The sequence below is a fragment of the Balaenoptera physalus genome, assembly GCF_965194825.1.
Source record: "Balaenoptera physalus genome assembly, chromosome: 1".
In the NCBI taxonomy this organism is placed as follows: domain Eukaryota; kingdom Metazoa; phylum Chordata; class Mammalia; order Artiodactyla; family Balaenopteridae; genus Balaenoptera; species Balaenoptera physalus.
In genome coordinates this window covers 99,687,682-99,700,596 of record NC_138882.1, presented here as the reverse complement: position 1 = coordinate 99,700,596, position 12,915 = coordinate 99,687,682, and the positions used below count along the sequence as shown (strand labels likewise).

General features: G+C 47.3%; 1 protein-coding gene across 4 annotated transcripts in view; it reads left to right on the top strand.

Moving 5' to 3' along the window:
• The window catches only part of KCNC4 (potassium voltage-gated channel subfamily C member 4), a 75,125-nt gene that overhangs the window by 53,226 nt on the left and 8,984 nt on the right, over positions 1-12,915 (top strand). For 2 of the 4 annotated variants that reach the window (XM_082432486.1, XM_082432485.1), the window contains exon 4: positions 12,316-12,412. In XM_082432486.1, coding sequence (XP_082288612.1) covers positions 12,316-12,386 — 71 coding nt within the window. In that variant the 3' untranslated portion in view covers positions 12,387-12,412. Of the gene's footprint in view, positions 1-676; positions 724-8,648; positions 9,039-12,315; positions 12,413-12,915 lie in introns of those variants that run through there. The other 2 variants (XM_082432479.1, XM_082432480.1) reach the window with 2 other exon arrangements.

The window sequence follows — 12,915 nt, the reverse complement described above, 5'->3', positions numbered from 1 at the left end:
CTCAAGCAGCCTAGCTCCAGTCTACTCTCAGCTATTGTTGAGACTTTCACAGCTGTTGTTGCTATTCCTGGCCCTGATTGGCCCCTTTGCTAAAATTCACTCTTGGTGATGGGCCCCGATTCTCCTCCTGAAGTCCTTGGCATTTGTACCCCAAAGGACTTCACTACTGGGAGATACCTGAAATCTTGGCTTCCCTCACCCCTGAGGGCCCCAGGCCTTGATGCACTGTTGTCATGGGGGCATTTGCTCCTTTTGAGGTCCCCTCACCATCACCTGGTTAGTTCCCCCAGGGCACCCCACTTTCTCTCCTTGGCTCGCTGGGCAGGCCAAGCAAACAGCATCCGCCAAGGGGCCTGTAGCAAAACAAACGGCAGCAGCCCCAGAGGCCTCCGAAGCTTCCATTTAGCAAGCAGCCTGCAAGCCTCCGCAGGCAGCGCCCTTGGGGAGGGCTGCCGTTCATCACTTGTTTGGCTGCAGGTGGCTCGGGCGCCCATGTGGGGTGGGGTCTGCTGGGATGAGGGGCGTTAGCTTTTTGAGAGCTGAGGGGGCAACTGGGAGGGGTTGGGGATGAGTGGGGCTGCTCTTGGACCCCTTCAGGCTGCTTCAGTGCCAACATCTTTGCTCCATTCTGATGTGGAAGAATGTCGTGTTTGCTTGTTTGCTATTTATACTGCAGGTGCTGTCTAGGGGTTTTCTTTGAAGCAGTGGTAAACTCTGAGGCACGTAAGTACATTTCTGGCTCATTGCTGTGCTCACACACGTGGGTTCAGCTGATCCAAGGCCCATCCTTACCCGCCACGCCTCACTGCTTATGGACATGGGTCCTTCCTAAATCTGTACATTCCAGATACTACCACTCTCCCTGCGCCCCACCAGGAACACGCTCCTAAATACATTTAGAATCTGGCTCCTGCTTCCTTCCCTGAATAGGGAAACTTCATTTCAGCCTCTCTGAGGATTGGCCATGCCATTAGCCACGATCTTGTTCTCTTCCTCTTAGCAGGATGTGACCCTCTAAATTCAGTGGCCGTTTTTAATCCTCCCTGACACACTTCCCATCTACCTCACCTCCAGGACAGGGCCACCTCCTGAGGAAGCAAACACCCCCTAGGCCTTCCTATAGCATAGTATCTAAACCATATCATATTTTTTTTCTAGTCAGTTTTATTGGGGTGCAATTTACACAGAGTAAAATATACCCTTTTTAGTGTACTGTGGTATGATTTTTGGCAAACAAACACAAATGATTGTGTAACCATCACCACAATCAAGATACAGAACAGTTCCATCACCCCAAAAGGTTCTCTCGTACACCTCTGTAGTCAACCACGCCTCCCACCCCCAACCTCTCACAACCACCAATCTGGGTGGGCTTTATTTTTTCCCTTCTAGTTTACCTTTTCCAGAATGTCACATGAATGGAATCTGGAGCCTGGCTTCTTTCATTCAGCATAATCCTTTTGAGATTCATCCAAGTTGTTGCATGTATCTGAAATCCATTCCTTTTTAATGCTAGGTAGTATTCCGAAGTATGGATGTACCACAGTTTGTGTATCCATTTGTCAGTTGAAGGACATTTGGGTTGTTGCCAGTTTTAGACAATTATGAATAAAGCTGCTATAAACATTCATGTAGAGATTTTTATGTGGACATATGTTTTCATTTTTCTTGGATAAATACCTAGGAATGGGATTTCTGAGTTGTAAGGTAAGCATATATTTAACTTTTAAGAAACTGCCAAACTGTCTTCCAAAGTGACTGTATTATTTTGCATTTCTACCAGTGTTGTGTGAAAGACCCAGTTGCTCCACACCCTCACCAGTATTAGGTATTGCCAGTTTCCCCAGCCCACCCTCCTCCATGCTAAAGATGTGCTACATGGTACTTTAATCATCTATTTCTGTGTTTCTTGACCTCAAGTGGCAGCCTAGAAGGCAGGAGATGGGATCTGTTTATTTCTACATTACCTACACAAACTACATCAGGGCAGGAGCTCAGTAAATCTTGAATGGATGAATGACGGAATGAACACTTTCCAGGTTGCTTGGAAGTTTCTAGAGGACAGAGCTATTGATGCTCCATCACTCTCACCTGGAAAACTGTGATTTGACCACCTCCCGTCCAGTGATGGGGCCATACCTGGTCCACCTCTTCCTCACCCCTTCTTGAAGTCATGCCACCCACACAGTCCCCTCCTGGTCCGTTTCTCTTAGGGTGCTGCCCATGCATTAGCCTCATTCCTTTGAGAATAAACTGAATGTAGAGAGACCCTCCAGGATGGCCAGTGGGTCCCCCAGAGGACGAGCTACTGGGGAGATATGAGGACTGTGGGATTAAGAGGGAACTATAATGAAGAACAGATGCTTCTGCCTGGAAAGTTCAAACCAAGGAGCTGGGTGAGGATATACTGATACCTCAGGGTGGACTGAGAGAGAGGCAGCCCAGCAGCCTGATGACCCTGAATCCACACATTCACCAAGAGTCCTGTGAGTCGTCCCACAGTGTGGCCACTGGGCCTCTTCAGGGAGATAAACTGCTCATTGGAGGGTCTGAGCACAAACTGGGAGTGTAAGCAAATGAACTCCCAGAGAAACAAGGAAGACAAGCAGAAGCACTATGTGATGGGGGACCAAGGCGGCAAGCGGGGGAGGGACTGCCTGCTAGAGCAGGCCTGGGTCCTCTGATCCACCCACACAGCATCAGAGGGCAGCAGCTAATCAGGGCCCTGAGGGCCTGACTGCAGGATGCGGGGCCTAGCCTGGCAGCTGCAGTGCATCCTTCATCCTCTGCAGACTGGCTCTGCAGTCACCTCAGTTCCGAGTTACACATTCTGGGACGATGGAGGAGTCTACTGATATGGAAGATCAGCCCTTCAGTAGGTGTAGACACCGGGGAGCTGAATGGAACTCTCCTGAAAGATCTTTTCAGGAGGGCATGGGGGCAAGCAGAGGGAGGCTGAGGACTGCAGTCCTGCAGGAGGGTAGAAATGGCAGAAAAACAAAGCAAAGAGTAACTCTCCAGAGTCAAGGGCATTCCGATCCCCTTGTGCAGGCTCCAAGGGTCAGAGCCCACCCGGGTGCCAGAGAAATTAAGCAGAGAAGAGAGCAGTTAAACCTTCAGAGGCGGGGCGGCTGTGAGTTCAGGGTGACCTGCTGAGGTAAGGAGGCTGAGTACGGACGTGTGGTCCCGGTAAAGGCTGGGCAACTGATGGTCAAGAAGAAAAGAGACATAGAGATCATCTACTCCAAATTCCCTCTCCTAGAGATGAAGAATCTGATGTCTAGGGTGAGGAAGGGACTTGGCCCTGGTCACATGACTAACGTAATAGCGATAAAACTGGAACCTAGGTCTCTGGACTCTTAGAAGAGAGTTTTGAATCCAGAAACCTGCCTGTTCATCAGGAAAATCCAGTATAGAAAACTTCTCTTAAAGAGCAAAAAGCTAAAAATAGGAAGCAAAATGCATTTGAGCTCAGATCTGTTTGGACTGGTTCATTCCTACTCCAAATACCTGCCCTTGTGTAGCCTCTGGCTACAGGGGTTTAAGCCTGAGAGTGTGGTGCAAGGGGACAGTTTCTCCTTCTTTAGAGGACATTGCAACGAAAAGAGGGCTAGCTGTTCCTGGAAATATTTAGGCCCAGGTTTGCCAGAAAGCAGACAACCATGTGGGGTTGTTTCTAGTTTAGGGCATGGCAGAAGGGGGGTGAGTTATGGGATGGGGGAGGAGACTGTCCCTGCCACATGCTTCAGGAATCTTCCCTCTCACTGACAGTTGTACAGTGACTCAGGGAGGCAGCTGGTGGTGGAGGAGGAGGCTCTGCTCACACATAAAAGGCTAAGAGTGACCTGAAGCCAAACCACACAATCGCTCGCAATTACCTTACGTTTCTTTAAATTATCAACACCATGACCCGGACATGTCCCCTCTTCTGCCACAATTTTCCCTAAAGTTGTGGACCTTTAATGACCTCAAGACGGATCTAACATAGTTATTTATTTTCTGGAGAACACCCCTACCCCCCACCCCCACGCCGAGCTCTTTCTTGTTCTATAAACCCTACCGAAGGGACAGGCTCAAGCTGCCATATCTGTCCCATGTGACTCCACCTCCCACCCCCAGCTACAGCTGATTGGACCAGAATCAGATCCTGTCTCAATGTTGAACTATCTATTGGCTGGTGTAGGGGAGGAAACCTTTCCCCCTTTTCCCTTCTTGGTTCTTTGGTTGGTCTATTAATTAAATTGACACAAGACAGATTAACAGGAGAAAAAACACACTATAATTTTGTATGTACAGGAGCTCATAGAAATATGAGACACAAGGAAGGGACCAAAGCAGGCAGCTTTTATACCTCTCAGACAAAGAAACAATACATTTGTGAGGAATTGACAAGACAAAGAAGTTTGGGATTGGGGTAGTAAATTGATGAAGAAGTGACAAAGTTTGTTCGTACAGGTTCCCCTGCTGTCCCAAAGTAGAGCATTCCTGTGAAACCTTTCATAAACGGAAATGGTATAAAGCAAAGAAGCCACTACCTTAGGACATATCTTGCTAACGAATACACAAAATAAATGGAGATGAAGCACAGATGCTTAAAGACACAGTTCAAAGCTACGGCAGCTTGATGCCAAGATGCTGAGTGTATTTCTTGGGGGAGAAGCTTGGCGGTACCACTCTTGCCAATCGGGGTGCACGCTGCCTCTATAACAGCCCACTGCAAAACAATTGCTGAATGCTGTTTTTGCTTTTCACACATTTTTATAAAAGCGAAAATCTTCTTCACATTTCTTCCAGTTAGCAAAAACAGATGCAAATGTAGGTCTTTCGTAAAAGTGAAGTGGCGTAAAGCGAACTTTCCAAAAGTAGAGGATACCTGTATAGCCTTCTCAGCTCTAAATTTCCTATCTCTGGTAATAAGGATGCCTTCTATCTCCCGGAACAGGGAAGGTACCTTTCATATGGGAGATTTATTTCTGCTTTCAGGGAGCAAAGGAGGGTCAGAGTGTCCTTCTTGTACTGGCTGCTGAAGTAACTTTAATTCAAAATAATCAATATGTCAAAGTGGCATATGGGGGGGCAGCTTGCCCTGAACCCCATCGCTGGTCAATAACCAATCAGATTCACCCTCTCAAGAATTTAAAGTACAGAGCCAGAACTCAATCGGAATTCAAAGATTATTGTGGGGACTTCACCCACAAACCACAGGCTGAAGGTATCAGGAAGCAGAGAAGCTTCTTGAATAAGCTGTAGAGAGGAAAATGGCACCCATTGTAAATAGACAAGATGCCGTGGAGGCCTCAGAGGAAGAGAATCAAAGAGTGTCTACCTTGAGCTCTAAGAGTTCAGATTTCCCAGATCCAATTTCCAAGAGACTGGGCTTTATTTCCATGAGTTGCACTGTAACCTTATAATAATTACCTCCTTTATTTTGGCTTGCACGAGTGCTTTTCCATTCTTTGCATCCAGTAAACCCATCTTAAGATGCCTTTATCTTCATGTCATCTGACTTCACGTATTATAAAAATGATCATTCCCAAATCTCCAAGGGATGGCCCTGGAGTTAGTGTTGGTGTCTAAGTCTCTACAGCTCCCATGACAATTGCCTTGGCAGAATGAAAGACCATTAAGAAGCTGAGTGAGGAGAGAAAGGAGGAAAGTTCCACTTCTATAACTGCATAAACAGTTTCCTAGAGAAAATGAGCCCGGAAGCTGAAAGAGGGCATCTAGTTAGTGATGGAAAGTGTCTTCCATTGACTTGGCTTGGTCCCTAGACAGGAAGTGCTCTGTGTTTCCTTGATTGGTTCCTTCATTCATTCTGTAAACATTTATTGTGCACAAATGTGGGCTTGACCCTGGGTCTGGTGCTGAGGAAACAGAGAAATAAAGACACAATTTCTTCTCAGAGTTTAGTGAGGGAGGCAAACATGCTAGCACTTTGTTGGTTGGTTCTGCAACTAAGCCTTTGTTAGGGTCTGCCTTCTGTGAGAGTTATTTATCTCTATGTCTGTCTTATCTGTGAGATGAAGAGTCCAGAAAGAACAGGGACCCTTGGTTATCAACTCTCTCCCCTACTTGTGCAGAGCCCGGCACCCAGGAAGTGATTGGAGAATTGACTACAGGGTCTGGGCGGTGGGTTGAACTGTGTTGCTCCTCGATGTCCACTGATGGTGACCCTGGCCCTGACCTGCTAATCTTGTAAATCTGTGCTCCTGGGTCACAAAAGGACACCTCAGAGGGGTGAGGAAGTTGGTTAAAACCACTCAAATCCATGCTGGGGAAAGAACTCAAAATACATGCCCTCTGGGTGTGGGTGAGTGGTATTGTAGAGAGGTGCCCCAGGACATACAGATAAAGCCACTCATCTGGGAGATAGAGCCAGTAGCAAAACCAGTTGTTCCAGAGCTCATTGGATGCTCTAAGTTTTCTAAGGGAGTCACCAGACTTAAGAATCTAATGGGTTGTAGTGAGGATCAGAGATACTCCCAGGACTAAAATGTCATTAAGAACTGAATGTATGAAGGTATCAGAAAGCAGAGAAGAATGTATGCCTTATGACCTGTATACATGAGGAATAAGTTAGCAGAAATGGGGTAGCTTTCATGGTGTCCAGGCAAACAAAAGCCAGTGAACATCAGTGTTTCTAACTCTGGCAGGAGGTGAGGGAGCCCTGACCAACCCCCATGGGTACCCAGACTCGTTGGCAGGAATTCTTCTAGAGCGGAGACGTAGGTACCTGGATCCTGTGGCATGTATGTTAACCATTAAAAGCACAAACCAACCTCCTGCCCCCACATTCTGCCTCAATAACATCCAAACAACTGATTCCAGGCTGTTTGGGAGCAACGTTTCTCAAGACAGTTCCTATTTACCATCAATCCCTTAGGAGGTTAGTCGGCATGAGTTAGTCCTCTAGTGCATCTAACTGTGACAACATCATCTCCAGACAGAGAGAGCAGGAGATTTTGTATTCAACACAGCATGAAACCAAGTGTCCTAACAGCCCCAGCAGCCTAATATCTCATGCAGAAATGGTGCATCATGTCACCAAGCCACAAACAAACTCAAGATTGACAAACGTGGAACTGCAGGGGGAAAGCTGCAAAAGTGAGCTGATAACAGGCAGTTCCCCCAATAAGCTCTCAAGGTGCTGAGACTGGGTCCCATGTATTTACCAATACAGCTCACATATTTTTAATTCGTTCAAGTTTAACTAAATTGCTAAGAGATTCAAGTTTAACTAAATTGCTAAGGACCTGTAAACTGTCCTTTTCTTCTGAAGCTTCTGCTTTCAGCATCACCTACCACCCCACATGCTGGCAAAATCTAAATTTAGCCATCTCCTTCAACTATGTCAGTAATCACAGGGGCTAGACTCACTTGATAGGGGTCATATTATAAGTGAAGTCAAGAAAGAACACATCATTAAAAATGTTCAGGGCCAGCAAAATGCCTTTGAAATGGCTTGCTTTTTAGCTGGAAATGTGAAATAGCATAGCGGCATGATGCCTGCATTAGGAAGATAATAGAAATGTAATGCTATTCCCTATGCCACTTTTAAAGCCGTGGGCAATTCTGGGCTCCAACAAATTAACAGACGGATGTTCTTTTCTTTAAGAAAATAAAATTTATTGGCGGAATGGAAAGCACGTCACATTTCCTATTCAATCACCTCACCTACCCCTTTAACAGCTCACCTACTACTAACCTTGGGGTTCTTTCCTTGTGATGAAACCTAGGTCCTTCATTCCCCTTTAAGTCTGACAATCAAGCCGTCAGCACTGCCATGGGAGCTGAGAGTGACAGTGTTTCCATCTCTAAAACCTGGTACATTTTGTTCTAAACCAGATTCCGAGAAGGTCTGAGTAGGAAGCCATACTGTGAAGAGCCCCAGCTCCAGCAACCCCGGGAGAGGGTACAGGAGAAGGGCCCACCTTTGATCAAATGTAGGCTGACCCTAAAAAGTTTTATAGGGTTGTATTATAGTTATAGGATCACACTAGGTGCATATTTACAAGGCCCTTTCTTTGTGTGAGAGGTATTATAAAGAATTCTCCAGGAAGACTCATCAAAGACCAAACCAAAGTTTCCTTAGGAAGGACAGCCCCTCACAACAAAAAAAATATTTGGCTAAAAACGTCAATAAGTATCAAGGTTGAGAAACCCCGGAGTAGATGATCTCTAAGTTACCTTCAAGCTATAAGAATATCTACCCTTCTGCATGAGTATTAAAAACTCACATGAGCATGTGTAATTAGGACCCCCTGAGTTCGATGGCAAGGCCCAAGGCACTTATCTCAGGTACAAGGAGGGCATCCTGCTTCTGTCCCTACCTCCTGGGGTTCACCTTCCAAGCTAAGCAGACCCAGGGCCATCTGCTGCCATCTTATCTGTCACCCCCAGCATCAGCAGAACATTCATCGTCAAAGAAGGCATTTTCAGTTAGAGAAGCTTGATGGGGGTAGGGACAGAGTCCATGACGGCATCACTCCATCAGTCTTCTAGGTTAACACTTGTCACTGGACTTTTCTCACTGCCAGATTTCCCTCATTATCTGGTGAACTCTGTTCCTGTCTGTCAGCCATGCCTGCCAGGGACCCAGGAGTGCAATCTTACTTCACTGTCTCATGTCCATTTCTTTCCTCCTTTAGGACTAGTATCTGTCAGCTCTAAAGACTCACCTTCCCCTGAGCTGGGGACTCAAGCTCTTCACTTCTCCCTGGAGACTTGGATTCACAGTCCTAAAGAGAGCATCAAGACTCAAGCTGTGAGCTGGGATTTAGAATGCAAGGAAATGTTTAATGTGAATATCAATGGCACATGTGGTGCCACTTCTCCCTCCTGCACTCATGGCAGACATCAATAATCAATCACAAAACTTTTTCCATTTGAACTGGAGCATGGCTAAACACAGCAAAGGCAGGGGGATGAGGACTTCAACTAGATTTTAAGTTCCATGAGGGCAAGGACATGGTCTGTTTCAGTCACTAGTCTACCCTCAGAATACACAGGAGTGGCTTAATAAAAGTTTGTTGAATGAACGAAGAGCCTCCCAGCTCATGGTTTCCCTAAGATGCACACTGCCTGCTTGGCTCCAGGGGTGAATGGACTCTAATCTGTAGCTCATGTTCTAGGCTAATGTTGGATAAAGCAGCCCTGGGGAAGGAAGGGAAGGAAGGAGGAAAGGTGATTTAGTGAGCAATACTCTCTGGTAAAAAAGGGGACTGTGGGAATGATGGTTTCCATTATTTCCAAAAGAGGGATAATAGGTGTAAGTGAGAGCTTTGGAAGAATCTGGTACTTGTGTAACTTCCCCACATATATTATTTTTTATTATCCCTTTCCTGTGGTGATTAGAGAGCTTTAGGTATTTTAAGCTATCATTTAGTGAGTGCTATGTTCTAATAGCTTTATAAACATTAACCCACTAGACAATCACAAAAGGTCGGTTCTCTTTTCACCCCCTTTTCTCAGAAACCAAGGCTCAGAGTGATTAATTACATGCCCAGATGCACTGCTAGTGGGGGACTCAGCTCAGATTCATACCTAGGCCAGTGTGCTTGCAAAGCCAATACCACAAATCCTTCAAACAGCAAGAGTCCGAGTGCTTGTGTTTGGTGGCTGCAGGGTGGGAGAAGAGGGTGTTCTGGCTCTCTGCCAAGTTTGAGGAGAGAGAAACCCCAAAGGAGGGAGTGGCAGGGGAGCAGCTGAGGGCCTGAGACCTTAAGGAAGGCAGAAAACAGTCCCATGGAGTTGGCCTGGACAGGAAATAGATCCTTAGCACCCAACTCTGGGAAACTCCTGGGGGCGGAGGGACAACTTAGAGGTCCAGAGTGGTCTATTATATTTCTGGTCTACTGCCCCATCAACCCCATCATGTCCTGCTTACTGCCCCACCATCCCTATTCTACTATCTATCATCCTCTGGTGCACTGTCCCACCATGTCCTGGTTGTCTCCCCCACCATTAGTGCTGCCTGATTTAACAACTAAAAATACAGGATGGGGGCTTCCCTGGTGGCGCAGTGGTTAAGAATCCGCCTGCCAATACAGGGAACACTGGTTCAAGCCCTGGTCTGGGAAGATCCCACATGCTGTGGAGCAACTAAGCCCGTGCGCCACAACTACTGAGCCCACGTGCCACAAGTACTGAAGCCTGCGCACCTAGAGCCTATGCTCCGCAACAAGAGAAGCCACCGTAATGAGAAGCCTGCGCACCATGAGGAGTAGCCCCCTCTCGCCGCAACTAGAGAAAGCCCGTGTACAGCAGCGAAGACCCAACGCAGCCAAAAAAAAAAAAAAAAAAAAATACAGGATGGCCTGTATTTTTACAGTTAACTCTGAGATTCAAATCACAACAAATAATTTTTCAGTATAAGTATGACCCATTGAATATTTGGGATATACTTATACTAGGAAATTATTCATTGTTTATCTGAAATTCAAATTTAATTGGCCATCCTATATTTTAGGTAGCAATTCTATCCACTAGATAGCATCGTTACTGGCTGTCTGCCTCAACATCCCTCGTTCTACTGCCCCACCATCTCCCAGTTTACTGGTCCACCGTCCCCTGTTCCACTGCCCTACCATCCCCAGCGGAAGCTCCTGAGTAACTGTCACGTAGCCTGCCCAGAGCTGCCTGGTGATCTTTCCCCATTTTAGCCTCTCCTGGAGCCCTCCTTGAAGCAGTCAGCTGCAGCCCTGAGGACAGGGCCCTAAGCCTCCTTTCCCAAATCCCTCAGATCCTCCCAGGGGCATGAGACTCGGAGGTGGCAGACTCAGGCTTCCTGTGGGGGTGATGAGGGGGCTTCTGGCCGGCAAAGTAATCAAGCTGATGAGCCAAGAAACATTGCCTTACGGTTTGGAAAACTTCATCACTTCCCTGGCTCTGGACCAAAACAATAATTTTAAGGTGTTTCGAGGATGCGGGTGGGGGATTGAGAGGACGGTGGATTGTTGTTTCTCCCCCAGACCTGCCAACTGCAGACAGGATAGGTTAATGAGCCGTGGAAATAGAATTCACCGAGGAAATGATGCGCGGCCTCCCCCTTGAGCATGTGCCTGAAGGCTGTAAATCTCGGGGCTTGGAGCAGGCGGAAACTAGAAGCTCACTGCCTGTGGGGTGCTTCGACCCCTCCCTTCAGACATAACTGTAGAGACAGGAAAGGACTCGGCCTTCAGGCAGGAATCCCATGAATTGAAGAAGACAGGGAGCAGGGCGGGAGAAGGAATTGGAGAAGCTGCGTTTTCTGTATTCCACAATCCTTGGTGTTTTATCACCCAACACAGGCACGCATGCACATGCGCACATGTGCGCGCACGCTCATGCAGCCATGAGCCTGCGCATGCTCACAGCACGGGAGCTGGGAGCTGCTTCTTACGTCTCGTATGCTGCTCGCTGTCAGCCAGTTGCTTTCCCAGTCTAGGCCTCCATGTGTTCATTTGTCAAATTTAGGAGAAGGACTAGAATCTCTCAGCCTTGCCTGTAAAGGTCCCGGAGTTTGGAATCCCCACCTGACTATAAACTCCCCGAGGGCAGGAACTTGCCTTCAGTCCGGATTTGGCTTCAATCCCTGGGTGCCTGAGCACCCAGAAACCTCAGGAGAAGCCTCTGGAGGGTCCACCAGTGCCAGCTTCTGTTTGCGGCCGCTGTCCCTAGACCTGGAGGGGGCCCACAGAGCCAGAGGCCTTTTTTCAAACGTGAGCTGGGACCCATCCAGGCTACTCTGGCAGAGGCTGAAGGAGGAACCTGCTTCCGATGTCAGGATCCTGAATTCCCAAGCGGGTCACCCACGGCACCCTGCGCTCCAGTGCCTTGGGACCAAGCAGGAGACCCAGAAGAGGGTGAGAACACATCTGGCAGGTCCCACCCGGAGTCATTCACACACTCACAGCCACTGCAGATGCCTTTTGATTTAGCTTAATTACGCCATCTGCCCACATTAAATAGTAAAATATCACAATCACTCCCCTAATCCCAGAGGGAAGAGAGAGATAAAAGGAAACTGTCATCCCTGGAGTGGAGCTGAAGGACCCTGCCCCACCTGTGTGACTTCTCTCCCTTCATGAGAGACAGCCTCCAGTATTTACAAATTCTTCTCTGTCTCCAAAACTCTAACTCCATCTGTTGCCTCACTGCTTCCTTTTTTTTGTGGGGGGTGGCGGGGGGAAGGGGAGGAGCAGGGCTCACGCGTGTCTGACCATGAATAGGAAAAAGATTAGAGCTTTTCTTTGTTTTCCCTCTGCCTTTGGGTACTTCAGTGCCTGTGACACCGTTCTCTTCCAATAAGTCTGTGTTCTTTTGGCCCTCCCTTAGCTCTTGGTTCTGCTGAAGGAGCCCTGTGCAGCCACAGGTGGGGGGACTCTGGCAGAGCATCACTGAAGTGACCTGTGACCCTCACTCAACTCTGCAGGTATGTGGCCAGAGGCTGAAGGATGAGGGATAGGGTTTGTGTGTAAGTTGGATGGGAGAGTCTCCCAGGGCAGAGGCACCTTAGCAGGGTTGCTGTGGACCAGGGGATGGCCGTTGCTTTGCTTTGCAGTTCCAGATAATAAATTTATAAGCATGCTTGTAGTTGTTCAAGCTCTAGAGGCATTGACTTACTATCACTAAATTCCTAAGACACTGATGAACTTGAGGCCAGTATAAAACCAGGGAACAGAGCTCAATAGGGATTGACTCGCAATCATTAAATTCCTAAGAGACTGAGAAACTCAAGGCAAATGTAAAACAGGGTGACCTTCCTACCAGGTATCCCCTTTCTCGTATCAAGCTAACCCAGAAAACTATATACACTACTATGTATAAAATAGGTAACTAATGAGAACCTGCTGTATAGCACAGGGAACTCTAAAAAAAAAAAAAAAAAGACAAATAAGTACTAGGATATAACAACATGATAATATAATTGACATG